Source organism: Bos taurus, chromosome 3, assembly GCF_002263795.3.
Source record: "Bos taurus isolate L1 Dominette 01449 registration number 42190680 breed Hereford chromosome 3, ARS-UCD2.0, whole genome shotgun sequence".
Taxonomy (NCBI): Eukaryota; Metazoa; Chordata; class Mammalia; order Artiodactyla; family Bovidae; genus Bos; species Bos taurus.
In genome coordinates, this window is record NC_037330.1 from 120,856,584 (window position 1) to 120,873,725 (window position 17,142).

Here is a 17,142-nt window from a genome sequence, read left to right on the forward strand (position 1 = left end):
AGTTATGACCAACCTAGATAGCATATTCAAAAGCAGAGACATTACTTTGCCAACAAAGGTCCGTCTAGTCAAGGCTATGGTTTTTCCTGTGGTCATGTATGGATGTGAGAGTTGGACAGTGAAGAAGGCTGAGTGCCAAAGAATTGATGCTTTTGAACTGTGGTGTTGGAGGAGACTCTTGAGAGTCCCTTGGACTGCAAGGAGATCCAACCAGTCCATTCTGAAGGAGATCAGCCCTGGGATTTCTTTGGAAGGAATGATGCTGAAGCTGAAACTCCAGTATTTTGGCCACCTCATGCGAAGAGTTGACTCATTGGAAAAGACTCTGATGCTGGGAGGGATTGGGGGCAGGAGGAGAAGGGGACGACAGAGGATGAGATGGCTGGATGGCGTCACTGACTCGATGGACATGACTCTGAGTGAACTCCGGGAGTTGGTGATGGACAGGGAGGCCTGGTGTGCTACGATTCATGGGGTCACAAAGAGTCGGACACGACTGAGCGACTGATCTGATGTCATCTGAAGGTAACATATACAGATGACACCACCCTAATGGCAGAGAGCGAAGAGGAACTAAAGAGTCTCTTGATGAGGGTGAAAGGAGAGAGTGAAGAAGCTGGCTTAAAACTCAATATTCAAAAAACTAAGATCATGGCATCCATTCCCATCACTTCACGGCAAATAGATGGGGAAAAAGTGGAAACAGTGACAGATTTTGTTTTCTTGGGCTTCAAAATCACTGTGGACGGTGACTGCAGCCAGGAAATTAAAAGATGCTTTCTCCTTGGAAGAAAAGCTACGACAAACCTATACCCCATATTAAAAAGCAGACATATAACTTTGCAGACAAATGTCTGTATAATTAAAGCTATGGTTTTTCGAGTAGTCTTGTATGGATGTGAGAGTTGGACTATAAAGGAAGCTGTGCACTGAAGGATTGATGCTTTTTAACTATGGTATTGGAGAAGACACTCGAGAGTCCCTTGGACTGCAAGGAGATCCAACCAGTCCATCTTAAAGGACATCAGTCCTGAGTGTTCATTAGAAGGGCTGATGCTGAAGCTGAAGCCCCAACACTTTGGTCACCTGATGCAAAGAACCAACTCATTAGCAAAGCCCCTGAAGCTGGGAAAGATTGAAGGCAGGAGAAGGGGACGGGAGAGGATCAGATGGTTGGATGGCATCACCAACTTGATGGACGTGAGTTTGAGCAAGCTCTGGGAGATCGTGAAGGACAGGGAAGCCTGGAGTGCTGCAGTCCCTGGGGTCACAAAGAGTTGGACATGAGTTAGTGACTGAACGACAACAAAGATAACAGTGACTGCAAGAAGTTCATTTCTCTCTTAAAGAAGAAACCCAGGGTTACGTGACCCTGAAGTGGTATCAGGACTCCAGCTGCCCTCAAGGATCAGGGTGTCTCCTTGCTTCTTCCTCAGCAGTGGCTTCTATCTGCAAGGTCACCTTGTCGTCTAAGGTGGCTGCAGGAGTGCCAGCCATCATGTCATCATCTCTGCTTTGGTGAGCAGAGAAGGTGAAATTGGAATGGGAGAAGTAGGACTCTTCCTGGTTACCTGGTCCAGTATTATGGAACCTTCCCTGAGGCACCTCCCAATACTTTCCTGCTCTATCTCACTCTCACACTTAGCTGAGAGGCAGACAGAGGTCACCCAATTGAAAGAGTTTGTTGAGAAACAAGCCACTTGACAGGGTCAGCTGTGGGCTGGACACAGATGAGGGAGAACAATGGGAAGCAACTGCTCTGCACGCGGGGTAGAGGCCAAGTTGCGGGGGGGAGGCCCCGTGGAGCTGAGCGGGCCTCACGCAGAGCACTCCCCGGTCAAAGGGCACATCAGGTTTGCCCCCGTGGAGCTGAGCGGGCCTCATGCAGAGCACTCCCCAAAGGGCACATCAGGTTTGCACGCTGGAATTTCTGGGTGGCTCGGGGAGTGGACAGAAATGGCCAGCCCATGAGGCTTGCTCCCAGCAGAGGGGGCGCAGAGACTCCGGAGCCTGGAGACAGCTGTCAGGCAGGTGACGTGGCCCTCAGGGCAGGGCGGCACAGAGCAGGAGGCCTGTCTGTGTGGACAGGCCCAGGGCGGGGAGGGGGGCCAGTGGCCCAGGCGCAGAGCCCAGGACCTCATTCCGGGAGGGGCCTGTGGAGGAGGCCAGCTCTGTGCCAGGAGCTGCCACAGCCTGGGGGAGTGTCTCTTCCTGTTGCCTGTGGGCACTGGGGGCTCACTGGCTGCTGAGCACGGGCCCTCCCAGCCGACGACCCTGTCTCCCTCTCTTGGCCGGAGCCTTTTCATCTTGTCAACACGAGCCCCTGTGTCAGGGCCTTGGGCCCGCGGAGGAGGCTGCTCCCTTGGCTTTCTGGGTGCAGGCCCCTCCCCACCCTGCCTGACCAGCGGTGGTTCTGTCCTTGAGCCTGGCCACTGTTGCACCGTCACCAAGCCCTGACCTGCTGTGATGAGGTCTGCACACAGGACAGGGACACAGCTCATGGGCCGTGGGCTCCTCTTCCAGGAGGTTCCCTGGTGTCCCCGATGGGCTGCCCTGGCAGGAAAGGGCGGGCTCTGGGGGCTGGGGGCACGCGGACACTTATGGGGCCCTGGCTCCTTCAGTGCTGAGCTAAGAGCTTAGAGGCATTTGTGAAGCTGTGCATTGACTGTGTTTAAGGTATTTTAACACGAAGGTGATTTTCTAGCAAATAAAGAGTTCGGAGAAAAGTAATGGGACAATTCACAACGATACATGCTCAGTAAAGTTCCTCACAGCTTTGCTCGTGACAGCAGACTTGGCATCGAGTTCAGGGATCGAGGCCGGGTAGGCAGACTGCACCCCAGCTGCGGGCCGGGCGACGCCAGACGTTCAGAAGCACGGGTCCCGCGGCGTGCTGTGGGAGAGGAGCAGGCCCGCGATTCCCTTCAGGCACCGGAGACGCGTGGACGTTGGCCCCACAGTGGGGACGACGGGCGACCTTTATCATCGTGTGTGTCGTCCTGTTTATTTACCTGTTTCCAATTTTTCCTAAAACGAAAATCCACTGCTTGCGTAATAAAAAATACTCAAAGGGATCAGAAAGAGTCCCATTGCTCATTTCTCTGAGACAAACCCGGTTGCCATGGAGACCGGGTGGTTGTCAAGGCAGCGATTGGCCAGTGCTGGAGGCGGGTGGGTGCTCGCCTGGAGCCCAAGCCGGTGCAGCCCTCAGACCGCACTGCAGATCCGAACAGCATGGACGGGGCGGACGTGTGGGCCAAGACTTTGGTGCAGCTAATGGCCCAGACGAAGCCCAAGGACATCTGGGAGCTGGTCCCCCAGGAGAACCTGGCCTCAGGGCACCTGGACAGCAGCGGTTTCCAGTACCGGCTTCGGGGGCTCTCGAGGTGCGGCTGGGGGGCCTCCTGTGGGGTCCCTGGAGGTGGGGTGGGGGGGCGAGTTTGCCTCGCCACCAGCCAGTGCTGGATGTGGCCTGGGCCTTGAGGGAGGCAGGAGCAGCGTGTGTCTGCCTGGCCTTGGCACCCAACAGGTGGGTGGGGGGGCCGGGAGCTCCCCGTCCCTTCTGGGCAGTGGGGGTGTTGGGGGAGCTGTGTGTCCGTTACCTGCATCGCAGGCGAGCTGAGTCCCTGCCTGCTGGGCACCTCCAGGCCAGTCTGGGGGCCCAGCCCAGGGGCAGCTGGTGGGATGGGGGATGGCTGCCCGCCTGTGGCAGACTTTGTTCACCGCAGCATCTCCTCGTTTCCATGGCAGCGCTAACAGCTGGAGCAGGGTGGGTCTCTGCCCTGCCCTGCAGAGGGCCTGAGCGGATGGACCCTCATGGAGGGCTTGGGCCCAAGAAGGAAGAGGCAGTCCTGGCCTGGGCTGTGGCCGAGCAGGGGCCACGTCGGGAGCCCCGGGGACCGTGGGTCCCCACGTGAGCCGTGCCCTCCCAGCGTCAGACAAGCAGCCACAGGCGACCGGCCGAGGGTCTCCCAGGGGCCAGCCGGGAGGGCGCCGGCGGGAGAGGGGGCTGTGTGGACCCCGTGGGCAGCTGTCCTTTGACACGGATGCCCCCGCTCCCCCGTGTCTGAAGCGCCGGGAGTCAGGAGTGCGGTGAGAGGCTGGCTTTCCCAGGTGTCAGGAAGTGACAGCATCGGAGGCTCCTTCCCACCCGTGACTGTCCTGGGAGGAGCCGCTGCTCACGGGCTGGACAAGCAGCCTGAGCACTGGTCGGTGTGTGGTTTTCACAGGCACAGACGCGCCAGCTGGTGGGACGGTCACTAGTGCAGACCCACGTCTCCACGTCCAGCCATGACGCGCCGCGTAATTAACAAATAAAGGAGGAAGTTCAGTACCAAGGACACCACATGTGTCCAGGTGCTCCCCAGCCATGCGTGGCAGGAGGCTGCATGTGGGGGTGTGGGGGGTGGAAAGCCCACCATCAGGGGAAGGTCTGGTGGATCAGCCCGAGGGTTACTCAGCTGGAGAGACGGGGACACAGGGCCTTGGCCCCCGGAGCAGCGCCGTTGCACATGAGGGGTGGGCACGCAGTCCCGGTGCGCTGGCCCAGGGCCACAGGGCCACCCAGCCTCCCAGCCACCCCCCACGCCCAGTTCTCCCCGCACCCCTCATGGCCCCTCTCCCGGGGGACGGGCTCCCCAGGCCCTTTGTGCAGCCCCCTGCCCTATCCCCTGGGCACCACAGATGGCCCTCCCTCCCGCGGGGTCCTGGTGGTGTCTCCTAGGGGCGCTGAGACCCACGCCGCCGGGACAGAGCAGCAGCAGATGTAGCGCTGAGCCCAGAGGGGCCCAGGCAGTGCGCTTGGCCACCCGGGGCATGCTGGGGCCAAAGGATGGAAGGCGTCTGCTTGGGCTCCTCAGGCTGGGAGGCCGCGGGGGCGCACACACGTGGGGGGTACGCACGGGCTGGAGCCTCAAGGGTGCGTACGGGCTGTGGGGTCTCAGGGGCGCACACGAGCTGTGGGGTCTCAGGGGCGCACACGAGCTGTGGAGTCTCAGGGGCGCACACGAGCTGTGGGGTCTCAGGGGCGCACACGAGCTGTGGGGTCTCGGGGGCACGCACGGGCTGTGGGGCTTCAGGGGTGCTCACGGGCGGGGGCCTCGAGGGCGCGCACGGGCTGTGGGGCCTCGGGGGCGTGCAGGGCAGGCTCCGGCCGAGCCCTCGCCCCCCGGCCTCTCTCCTCCGCAGGCTCCAGTGCGGTCGCTGCCAGTGGGGCTGGGCCTCGGCCCACGTGCACGTGCTCTTCCACCTGTGGTGGGACGAGGCAGGCCGGCGTGGGCTGGTCAAGATGCGGGTCTGGGGCCAGCGGTGCCGGCTGTGCCCGCCCGGCGGGGCCGAGTGCCGCGTCAGCCTGCTGAGCGTGCGGCTCTTCCTGGGCAAGCTGGTGCGGTTCATCGAGCGCAAGTGCTACGCGGAGGGTCCCGGCTCCGACCAGGGCCCCGAGGTCTGCTTCGGCGAACGCTGTGAGGCCTGCGACCTGGGAGTCTGCTTCTTCCAGCAGCCGCCTGACCCCGCCTGGGGGCCCGAGGGCAGGAGCTCCGGCAGCATCAAGGGCAGGTTCACCCTGTACTCCAGCGGCGACGAGGCTGCCCCCGCCACCAGCAGGCAGCTGCGTACGCTGGGCCGCGGGCTGCTGGTCGACCGCCCACGGGGCTGCACCCCCGACGCCATCGCCGTTCCCTTGTACGCAGCCGACTTCATCAGGAGCCCCATCGCCGAGGGCAGGGACTTCTGCGGCCAGGCCGAGGAGGTCGTCACCATCCCCTTCTCCCTCGGGCACAGGGCCCAGGGGCTGGCGGGTGAGTCAGCAGGCCGGCAGCACATCATCGGCAGGGGCTCCCTCTACCTGCCCGCCAACTCCAAGGCCACGTCCAAGGGTAGACGCTTCCCGGTGAACATCAAAGCCCCCGTCTTCCACGGCAAGGGGCTCCTGCTCAGCGGCGCGAAGGCAACCACAGGCTTCATCTACCAAGGGCTCGGCTGTGTCTCTGAACCCGACGAGGACGGGGATGAGGGCGAGGGCGAGGACGAGGGTGCCGACTGGGGCGCCCCGTCCAGCAGCACCAGGCTTGTCCCGGTTGGAGGCAGCCCGCGGCCCATGACCTACATCGTCGGCCTCATGGACAACGGGGAGGGCTCGGTCACCTTCCCCTCCTCCTTGACCGACGTGCTCCTGGAAGACGCCGACGCGTTCGACCTGGTGTACGGCTCCCTCACCTTCCCTTTCATGTTCGCCTACGAGGGCAGAGTGGCGGCCTCCTCTGCCAGTGGCCCCCAAGGCAAAGGGCAGGTGGCTGGCGGCGGCGGCCCCCCTGCCGAGGGCCGTGAGCGCCTCCCGGGGACCGACGTGGGCGGCTGGGTGCCCCTCGGCGAGGGCTCCGTCACCGTCCCCTTCTCTGTCTTCAGCATCATCCAAAGCAAGAGCTCCGGGCGCAAGGCCAGGGGCCCTCAAGGCGATGGCCTGGCGCCCCAGGGCTCATCCAAGAAGCGGAAGCAGCCAGGACCCCGTGCATCCAGGTTCCGCCCCTCGCCCCCCGGGGACGAGGGCTTCTGCTGGGCCGAGGGCTTCTGCTTTGACCCTTACGAAGAGGTCTGGATCTGGGTCTCGCTGGCCGTCTGTGTCCTCTGGATAATGTACCTGTGCAAGTTCAGCCCCGACCGCTCCCCGTGGGTATGAAGGGCGGTGCCTCCCGTCGCTCCCCTGGGGACCCCTTCCAGGGGGGCTGCCCGGGCGCCTGGTGAGCAGAGACCCCTGCCCCCGGCCGCCCCGACAGCACTGCTTCCATGTTGCATCTCCGCGGTGAGTCCTGGTGTCATGGAAACTCATGCCATGGCCACCCCCCGAGCTGACCGCGTGTGTCCCAGGCACTCTGTATGTGTGTTACACGTCAATAAAACAAGAGTTAAGAGGCAGCAGCCACATAAGTCTCCCACTGAGCTGAGGGTGTGCAGGAGAGGGTGGTGGGGCACAGGGGCCAGCCGACCCCTGGGGTCCTGGTCCCCCCAGTGACCCTTTCCTGCGGTGCCATTAGATCTCTGGACGTGACGCTCGGGCTGGTTCAGCACAAGCTGCGGAGGGTGGGAGACCAACACCACCTCCTCGGGAAGATGAAAGCCCCTCTGGGTGTGGTTGGAGACCACCCCCTCCCCAGGGCCCCAGGAGCTGAGGAGGCACCTTCCCCGAGGGAGGGGCAGAGGACCACCCAGCATTTTACCAGATTTTGTTCATGGTTCCTGGAACATTTTCATCCACGCGCTTTTCAAGAAGCGCCATCTGCTTGAGGTTCCCTGTGTCTACACCCTGGATTCCCATCTTCATGGCCCAGGATCCAGTTCTAAGGGGCAGGGGTGTTGGGCCATGTGGGTCCCAGGCATCAGGGGATGACCACGGGCAGCTGGGCGGGGTCACCCTGTCCCTCCCCTCACACAGATTGGCCCCAGGGCCCTGGGGTCCGAGACTTGGGTCCCCGGTCGGATGGGAGGTTTGGGAAGGCTTGCCTCATGGGGAGGGGTAGGTGGCCAGACTCTCTGCTGCAGGGCCCTCTGTCCACAGGGCCCTCTGTCCACAGGGCCAGGGTGGATCTGGGAGATTAGACCTCAGGCTGACTCCAGGTGAGGAAGAAGGATGGGGAGGGGTCCCCACAGAGGGGCTGCCTGGACGGAGGGAGGGGGGTGGGCTTTGACGTCAGCATCCTGCCCAACGGAACCCCACATGACACCAGGGCGCAGAAGGCTCTGGGCCTCGAGGCTTGACAGTCACACAGCCGAGCAGAGCCAGCCAGAGCACTGCGGCCAGGCTCCCCCTTTTCTGATACACTAACCACTGGATCAGGACACAACTCCAGAGTTCTGTCTACACCGGGTGAGACCTCACTCCTAGGGCAGGGCCCGCCCTTCCACCCTGAGTGTTCTGTCTACACCAGGTGAGACCTCACTCTTAGGGCAGTACCTGCCCTCCCACTCTGGGTGTTATGTCTACACTGGGTGAGATCTCACTCCTAGGATATGACCCGCCCTCCCACCTTGAGTGTTCTGTCTACACTGGTGAGACCCCTCTCCTAGGGCAGGATGCACCGCCCTCCTCCCTGGGAAGCAGCTGTTGGGGGGCTGTGGTGCCCATAGAGGTACCCTCTGTCTTCAGACCTGTGGTCTCCCCTGGGGCAGCCCCCATTGAAGTGCTGGTCACCGCATGATTTCCAGCTTCTAGATAAATAGAAATTGCTTCTGAGATGCAAAGCTGTCCCTGGATGGCTCAGACCGACCACACAGGGCCGCAGTAGAGAACTTCAGGGCTGGCCACCGTCCCTGCGGACTCAACAAGCTTCCCTCTGGGCACCTGACTTAGAGGCTCGAGGCCCAGTCACCCTTGGTCCTGAGGGTCTGTGGCCGCTGCCTCTGGACCACCCCCTCCAGAGCAGAGGGCTCACACCGGCGCCCGTTTTCTGGGGTCTCCCGATGGTCATCCAGGCCCCCAGGCCAGCAGTGACCTGCCCACCCCGACACCACTGGCCCGCGCTGTCCTCACGGTCCTGGGCCTGCTGGACCCACAGTGACGCGTGTGACCCCCCGCCCTGCGGCCGCACGGGGACCTCCGCTCTGCCCTTCCCGCGGCTGCCGCCCAGGGGGGTGCAGAGAAGGGGGTGTGGTCCCCTTACAGCCCCTGGGCCTTCAGCGCCTCTCGCCCTGGGAACCGGCCAAGAGGGGTGTCCCCTCGGGCGTGACCGCTCAGGAGGACCGGAGCCGAGAGCGCGGGGACCCCAGGGCCCTCCAGCGGGGCTGGGGGGACGCAGCATCACGGAAGGCGGGGACCCAGCCCGCGCCGAGGTCCTCCGCATCCGCGGGCTCTCTGCAGCGCTACGGCCCCTCCCCAAGCCCGGGCGCCCCACCCCCGCCTTCTGCCCCCAGCGCCAGCCCCTCCCCCAGCGCCGGGCCCTCCCCCAGGTCGGCCGCCCCGCAAGCCCGGCCGCCGCGCGGTCCTGCGCGCCCTCGTGTGGCCGCTGGCGGGAAGCGCAGCCCTGTGATGCCGGGAAGGTACTTGTTCAGTCGTGTCTGACTCTGCGATCCCACGGACTGCAGCACGCCAGGCCTCCCTGTCCATCGCCACCTCCCGGAGTCCACCCAAACCCATGTCCCTTGAGTCGGTGATGCCATCCAACCATCTCATCTTCTGTCGTCCCCTTCTCCTCCTGTCCTCAATCTTTCCCAGCATCAGGGTCTTTTCCAATGAGTCAGTTCTTCGCAACAGGTGGCCAAAGTATTGGAGCTTCAGCTTCAACATCAGTCCTTCCAATGAATATTCAGGGTTGATTTCCTATAGGATGGACTGGTTAGATCTCCTTACAGTCCAAGGAACTCTCAAGAGTCCTCTCCAACACCACAGTTCAAAAGCATCCATTCTTTGGCGCCCAACTTTCTTTATAGTCCAACTCTCACATCCATACATGACAACTGGAAAAATCATAGCCTTGACAAGATGGACCTTTGTTGGCAAAGTAATGTCTCTGGTTTTTAGTATGCTGTCTAGGCTGGTCATAGCTTTTTTCCAAGGAGCAAGTGTCTTTTAATTTCATGGCTGCAGTTATCATCTGCAGTGATTTTGGAGCCCAGAAAAATAGTCTGTCACTGTTTCCACCTCCCCCCCTTCTATTTCCCATGAATGATGGGACCGGATGCCATCATCTTAGTTTTTTGAATGTTGAGTTTTAAGCCAGCTTTTTCATTCTCTTCTTTCAACCTCATCAAGGTGAGTTCCACTATTCCTCTTTACTTTCTGCCATAAAGGTGGTTTCATCTGCATAACTGAGGTTATTGATATTTCTCCAAGCAGTCTTGATTCCAGCTTGTGCTTCATCCAGCTTGGAATTTCACATGATGTCCTCTGCATATACATTAAATAAGCAGAGTGACAATACACAGCCTTGATGCGCTCCTTTTCCTATTTGGAAGCAGTGTGTTGTTCCACGTCCGATTCTGACTGTTGCTTTGTGACCCACACACAGGTTTCTCAGGAGGCAGGCAAGATGGTCTGGTACTCCCGTCTCGTTAAGACTTTTTTCACAGTTTGCTGTGATCCACAGTGAAAGGCTTTAGTGTAGTCAATGACGCAGAAATAGATCTTTTTCTGGAATTCCCTTGCTTTCTCTGTGATCCAGTGGATGTTGGCAATATGATCTCTGTTTCCTCTGCCTTTTCTAAACCCAGCTTGTACATCTCGAAGTTCTTGGTTCACATACTGCTGAAGCCTAGATTGAAGGATTTTAAGCATTACCTTGCTAGCATGTGAAATGAGTGCAATTGTAAGGTAGCTTGAACATTCTTTGGGGTTGACCTCCTTTGGGAATGTGATGAAAACTGACATTTTCCAGTCCTGTGGCCACGGCTGAGTTTTCCAAATTTGCTGGCATATTGAGTGCAGCATTTTAACAGCATCAACTTTTAGGATTTGGAGTAACTCAGCTGGAATTCCAGAAGGCACTGCTGGTACTTGACTGTTCACTGTTCAGTCAGCAGGTTCCTTAAAACCCAACAAACTCCACCCATTGTTGGTATCACCAGCATTAATTTTCATGAATAATGTTGTTTTTTAGTTACATCTGACTCTTGTGACCCTGTGGATTGAAACCTGCAGGCTCTCAGCAAGAATACTGGAGTGGGTCGCCGTTTCCTCCTCCAGGGGATCTTCCCGACCCAGGGGTTGAACCCGTGTCTCCTGCCTGGCAGGGGGATTTTTTACCACTGAACAAAGAGGTAAGCCCTCATGAATAATTAAATTTCAGTTAATTATTTAATAATTCATTCAGAATTCACTCCACTACTCTTGCCTGGAAAATCCCATGGACGGAGGAGCCTGGTGGGCTGCAGTCCATGGGGTTGCTGAGGGTTGGGCACGACTGAGCGACTTCCCTTTCACTTTTCACTTTCATGCACTGGAGAAGGAAATGGCAACCCATTCCAGTGTTCTTGCCTGGAGAATCCCAGGGATGGCGGAGCCTGGTGGGCTGCCGTCTCTGGGGTACCACAGAGTCGGACACGACTGAAGCGACTCAGCAGCAGCAGGGAGAGGTCACAGGACACAGCAAGGGCACACAGAGCCCTCCTCTCCTCAGGCTGTGTGGGCAGGTTTGGAGGCCACACCCAGGCAGGGGGCTTGACCCGGCCGGCCCTGGTTAGCTGGTGACCAGGAGTGTCTGTGCCCCTCCCGAGGACGGGATTGGGTGGAGAGTGTGGGAGATCCTCCCATAGATGAGGGCTGGGGAGGGTGATCTGGGAGATCTCCTGTCTCAGGACCTGCCCTGCAGGTACCCGGTGGGTGGCTGGGCCCCACTGGCCGCTGGAAGATTAGAGGACAGACTTTGTGTCTGGGCCCCACCCCCTTAGCGTGTGCAGAGCAGCTGCATGAGCTCGCCCTCCTCAGGAGAGCCTTCCTTCCTGGGCCGATGGGCCACGAGGACCCTGACTCACTTCACGTGTGCGGACCTGGATGTGTAAACTCACCAACGTGTGATAGGATGCGCCGCTCTGTCTCAAAAACATATGTGCATGAGCTTTGACTTCTAACATCGTAACCGTCCTCAGAGCTTCTGGAAGGTCTGTTTCTGGGGTTATAATCCTGAGCTTGGCTAGAATGACGTTTTCTCTTTCTTTCTTGGATTAACTATGGATTAATTTTCATCGACAGTTAGGAACACGTCTGTTTCATCGTCCACACGTTCTCATCAGCCAGGCAGTCTGGCACTGCTTTCTAGAAAGTCTAACAGCTCTGGTCAGAACTGAGCTGGTGAGCGTGGGGTCCCCTGCCACGTGGCCTTGAGTGGACTGGGTGGGACAGATGGCCTTTCCCAGGAAATAAGAGAAATTTTCTAGCCTCTGAGGGCTGGGCTTGCTCCCGGGGCCCTCACAAGAACCGCACGCTCGGTGCACGCGATTTGAACTGATCCGTCCCTTTTCACTACGAAAGTAACATGAATGACCCTAACTCCCAGGAAGGAGGGCTCAGAACCGCTTCCGCCGTGCACTCCCGGGCGCCGCTGGGGCATCTGCCGTTTTTATCCTCAGTCTCTTCTCTGGGTTATCATGCAGTATGCTTACCTCTAGATAAAACAAAATGGGATTTGGGGCGTAGTCTTGGAGATATTGGGGGTGCAGTTCCAGACACTGCGATAAAGTGGATCACATGAATTTTGTGGTTTGCTAGTGCAAATAAAAAGTGTGTGTACACCATAGTGTTGTCTAGTAAGTGTGCAATAACATTGTGCCTAAAAAAATGTACATACCTTAATTAAAAAGCACTTTTTTGCTAAAAAATGCTAACCAGCGTCTGAGCCTGGTGGAGGGTCTGGCCTTGATGTTGCTGGCTGCCGACTGATCAGGGTGGTGCTTGCTGAAGCCTGGGCTTTAGAACTGGACGGCAGTCAGCATTGCCTCCCTGACTGACTTCTCCTTTCACCAATGCTTCCTCTGTAGAAAGAGAAACCATTGTAACCGCTGACCCGCAGGAGAACTTCTTCCATGACTGGAGTCCATCCTCTCCAATCCCTGCTGTTCTGTCTGCAGAGCACAGGCACAGTAGATTTTCCGTAATCCTTGAGCCCCTAGGATTTCCAGGTGGCAAATGAGCACTGGCTTCAACTTCACGTCACGAGCTGTATTAGCCCCTATCGAGAGGCCGCCTGTCCTTTGAAGGCTGAAGCCAGGCCTCGTCTTCTCCTCACTGTGAGAGTCCTAGATGGTGTCTTCCTCCAGTGGAAGGCTGTTGCCGCCACATTAAAAATCTGTCGTTCACGTGCCGCCCTCCCGAAGTCTCAGCTGGAGCTTCCGGAGAACACGCTGCAGTCCCTACGGCTGCGCTCGCTGCTTGCCTTTCCCTTCTCTGTCATGGAGACGCTTCTTTCCTTTCACCTCGTGAACCAGCTTCTGCTGCTTCACACTTCCCTCCTGCAGCTTCCTCGCGTCTCTCAGCTCTCGCAGACTCGAGGAGAGCTGGGGCCTTCTCGAGATTAGGCTTTGGTCAAGGGTGCTGCCGTCCAGGAGGGTGCAAAGACTTGGCGACCGAACAGCAACAGAGCGAACGCTGTGGCTGGTCCGACCTGTCCAGACCGCCGCACCTTCCTCCAGACGCTCGCCTGCTCGCGCAGCAGCGCTTTCGGTTGCCTCTGTGCTCACAGCCCGGCCACCCCTCTGGTGCAGGACGCCTCATTCTCACCATGTCTCGGGTTTCCATGTGCCTTCCTCACTGAGCCTCTCCGTGTCCAAGTTCCGATGTGAAGTGGAGAATTGTGACTCCCTTTCAGTTAAGCACGTGGAGGTTTTTTGGGCTGGTTGATTGGCCTGGTTTCAATATTGTTTGGTCTCAGGGGAAAGGGAATCCCAGGGAGGGGGAGAGAGCGGGGAATGGCCGGGTTGGGGAGTCAGAGCATACGCAGTTTGTGGACTGAGGTCGCCTCTGATATGGATGCAGTTTGTAACTGAATTATGTTACTATTACAAACAACTAAAATAGTGATAGGAAAGATCACGGTCCCAGACCACCATGACTAGTATAACAAGGATGAAGCAGGTACACTCGCAAGAATGACCGAAATGCGACGCACACAGAGTGAGCCCATGCTGTTGGCAAATGGCCCCGACAGACTTGCTGGGTGCAGGGTCCCCACAAACCCTCACTCTGTAAAAACTGCAACACCTGTGAAGCACAGAAAGTGAACTCTGCCAGTTACTCTCAAGAGGACACGTCTGTTCACCAAGTAGCCGAGTCTGCCTGCCTGGTCTCCTGGGGTTTTTCACTCCCATCCCAGCACGAGCCCCACCTGGAGCCCGGCTGGCTGCAGGGGACATAGAGGAGGAGGGCATGTGTGTCCTTCAAGCCCAAGTAAACCAGGAGCGAGCCCCCCGAGATGCTTACTTTAGGAGAGGAGGAGAGCAGGGAGCACACGGAGGGAAGCTGGCGCCGGGACCCCCTGGCACCGCCACAGCCCCGGTACTACAGCGCCTCCTCCCTTTCTCCTCCCGTGCCCACCCTGGGCAATGCTCCAGGGAGCAGACCACCCTCTCGAGGGTCCCCCGGGACTCAAGGACGTGTGAGCCCTGGGGAGCCTGTGCACGTGGCCCGCGGGACCCAGGGAGGCTCTGCTGGGCTAGGTCCCTCTCCTTGCCGGGTGTGTAGGGTGGGAGCTCCCTCCACACGGGACGTGGGGGCCTGACGTTCCTGGGGCTCTGCCTGCCCTCAGGCCCCCTGTGGGGGTTGGTGGGGGGCTTGGGGCCCGCACACCACACATCTGGCTGCTGCAGCTCCGTCCCCTGACCTCAGTGGAGGGTCCACTGGCGCTGCCCGCCTCCTGGGGTCCAGGTGGGCAGACTGCCAACCTAGCCTGAGGCCACAGCTGAGCCTGTGGAGGGGTCCTGGGGGCCCGGGGCAGGAGCTGGAGCTGGAGAAGGGGGCAGGTGGCAGGCGGGGAGATCCTGTGATCTCTGCGCTGTGGCCGCAGCCCCCAGAGGCGCCCTGGCCCCCCCACTCCCAGGGCGTCGCCTGCAGAGGCCCCGGCAGCCCTGGCCCCGCCCTTGCCGGCCGCAGGCCCCTGCTCGGGGTAGGAGGGCGGGGGCGGGGAGAGCCGCGGCCGAGCCCCTGGGGGTCAGGAGCAGACGCAGCTGCTGCCCCCGTGGGGTGGACTCGGGGAGGGCCACCAGGGGGCGGCCTCGGGCTGTGTTGAGCCGCCGGGGCGGGGCTCGGCGACGCCCCCTCCCCTCAGTGTGTCCCTGGGCCGGGGGTGTGGGCTGCTCCCGTTCGGGGCGCGGGGCGGGCCCACTCCTGAGAGGCTGGGGTCTCTGACTGCCGGGCCCTCGGCCGCCCCGGGCGCACCTCACGGGGGTCGGGGGTCGGCGGGGAGACTGGGCAGCGACTGGCGGCCGCAGGCCCCGCCCACCCCGCCCGGCTTCCAGCTCCTTGCTTTGGACCCGGGCTCCCGCCCCCCAGCCCGGCAGGAATCACTCACGGCGGCTGCCAGAACTTCCCAGGTTTGGGCAGTGCCAGGCTCTTTATTTCTGCTAATTTTCCTTTAGTTTTTGAAAGGAGTCTCGTCCAACCAAAACAGGGCGCCGCTTAACCACCGGAAGCCGTTGCACTGTCTTGATTGCGCGGCCCGGGGGCCCTGGACCCCTCGCCTTGTCATTTATCTCTGTTGGCCTTCTGGCTGTTCCTCGCCGGGTGATTCTTTAGGCAGTTATTCACGGCGTGTCTTAAGCCTCTGTCAGTTGCCGTCTCACAAAGGTCAGAGCCTCGCGGCAGCCTGACTCCCAGTGTGTGTCCCGGCAGCACGAGGCCCTCCCGGAAGCAGATGCTGGGAGGAGTTTGGGGGGCTCGGGGGAGGGGAGGCTCAGGATTTGTTGGGGACACACCTGGAGAGGGCTCGAGACAGCAGAGTTGGGCAGGAGGGGGGCCCTGGGGCTGCCTCGGAAAGGCACCTCTCGCTCCAGAGCCACGGCTCGTCTCTGCCCGCGTGCTCACTGCCCTCCGCCTCGCCGCGCCTTGTTGGACAAGCCCCTCAGTGTTTTTTCCAAGTGGTAGCCGGGGCTTAGGCGTTCTCTTCCGTTATTCCGCCTTCTGTTCCATGGTGGGATGATTCCAATTCCTCTCCCTTCTGGCTCTCTTGCCTTTATCTGAAGTTAAGCCCATCAGTGAAGTTTTTATTTCAGACGTTGTGCTGTTTCCGTGGCGACCTTCCTTGTGTCTGGCTCTGCTGGGGCCTTTGGAGGTTGCCTCCGTCCACTGTCTTCTTGGGGGCGTAGAGGGGTAAGGCCCCTCCCGTCAGGATGAGGCTCTGCTAACAGAACCCGGGGAGGCACGAGACACCCTTGGTGGGGACCCTGCGACAGCGCCTGCGGCCTCAGGATGACCTGGGCCGGCTCTGGGGGCCTCTCCAGTGATGCCCTGCTTTTTTAGGCATCATTCTGCGAGTGTCTTTCAAAGCTGCTGCCGTGAGAAGCCCAGCCTGCACACATTGGCTGGGAGGGATTGGAGAAGACATGGCCGCTGGTGGGGGACTTGGGGGGGGGGGCGGGCTGAAGCCTCAGCGCAGGGGGGGCCTCAGCGCAGGGAGAGCCTCAGCGCAGGGGGGCCTCAGCGCAGGGGTGCCTCAGCGCAGGGAGAGCCTCAGTGCACGGGGGCCTCAGCGCAGGGGGGGCCTCAGCGCAGGGAGGGCCTCAGCGCAGGGAGAGCCTCAGCGCAGGGGGGGCCTCAGCGCAGGGGGGGGCCTCAGCGCAGGGGGGGCCTCAGCGCAGGGGGAGCCTCAGCGCAGGGGGGCCTCAGCGCAGGGGGGGCCTCAGCGCAGGGGGGGCCTCAGCGCCGGGGGGGGCCTCAGCGCAGGGGGGACCTTAGTGCAGGGCTGGGCCTGGGGCAAATTGCAGTGCTGGATTCACACACGCTGGCGTTGGCCGACTAGATCCTCTGAGGGCGATGCGCCCACGTGGGCCTGAGAAGCAGAGTCAGCCCCTCCCATGGGGTCTGTGAAGGCCTGTCCGTCCCATGGCGGCCGGGGGTCCTGACCCGGCCGCTGCCCCTCATCTCAGCCACTCTGCTCTCTGCCTTCTTGTCACAGACGGTGCTGCACCGAGTGGGGCTCCTTTGCTAGAGGCCCCTGAGCCCCGCCGTGTAGCACCCCGGTTCCCCCACCCTAGTCGAAACTAACCTGAGAGAGTCCTGGTGGGGAGGGCAGGGCTTTGTTCTGGGGTCCGTGAGCAGGGAGGTGGGCTGTGTCTTTACACAGACATCCCCACACCTGGTGTTCGGAGTCTCAGCCCTGTTTGATCAAGTTCCAGCCTCTCTGCTCTTCCCTGTCTCCGGTCCTCAGGTCCCCCGTGAAGGGCTCTGTTGCATCTCTTTGGCGGGTGGGGGGCAGGCAGGCCCTCGAGACAGGGGAGGAGGGGTCTGTGCAGGTGGAGAGGGGTCCCCTGTGCTCGTGCTGCGGGAGGGGGCTGGGCTGAACCCGAGGGGTGGGTGCGGGGGGCTTGCCCGCCTGCCTGAGGGTCTCTGGCCCGTTGTATCCTCTCCCGTTTGTGTGTAGGAATAATCACTGTTGTTTATGGATTTTATGAAGTGAAGTGAAAGTTGCTCAGTCGTGTCTGACTCTTTGCAACCCCATGGACTAGTCC

The 17,142-nt window shown here is 60.3% G+C and overlaps 1 protein-coding gene across 2 annotated transcripts; it reads left to right on the forward strand.

The window, feature by feature from the left end:
* The first annotated feature begins 1,455 nt into the window (after positions 1–1,455).
* On the forward strand, positions 1,456–6,912 carry RTP5 (receptor transporter protein 5 (putative)). Of its 2 annotated transcripts, none has more exons than XM_002686627.6 (2): positions 1,456–3,386; positions 5,188–6,912. In XM_002686627.6, exons 1-2 carry the CDS (start codon positions 3,235–3,237, stop codon positions 6,674–6,676), a joined length of 1,641 nt encoding a protein of 546 aa, XP_002686673.3. In that variant the 5' UTR covers positions 1,456–3,234; the 3' UTR covers positions 6,677–6,912. The 2 variants fall into 2 exon arrangements, 1 of the variants encoding a protein (XP_002686673.3); XR_003034135.2 differs by lacking the exon at positions 5,188–6,912 and adding an exon at positions 4,230–4,340 and having other exon boundaries at positions 3,298–3,386.
* The last annotated feature ends 10,230 nt before the right edge of the window (positions 6,913–17,142 follow it).

Excerpts from the sequence above, each read along its gene's own strand:
- RTP5 (XM_002686627.6), top strand. The coding sequence starts at position 3,235 with ATGGACGGGGCGGACGTGTGGGCCAAGACTTTGGTGCAGCTAATGGCC. Across the intron at positions 3,387-5,187 it reads CGGCTTCGGGGGCTCTCGAG|GCTCCAGTGCGGTCGCTGCC; the intron begins GTGCGGCTGGGG and ends TCTCCTCCGCAG.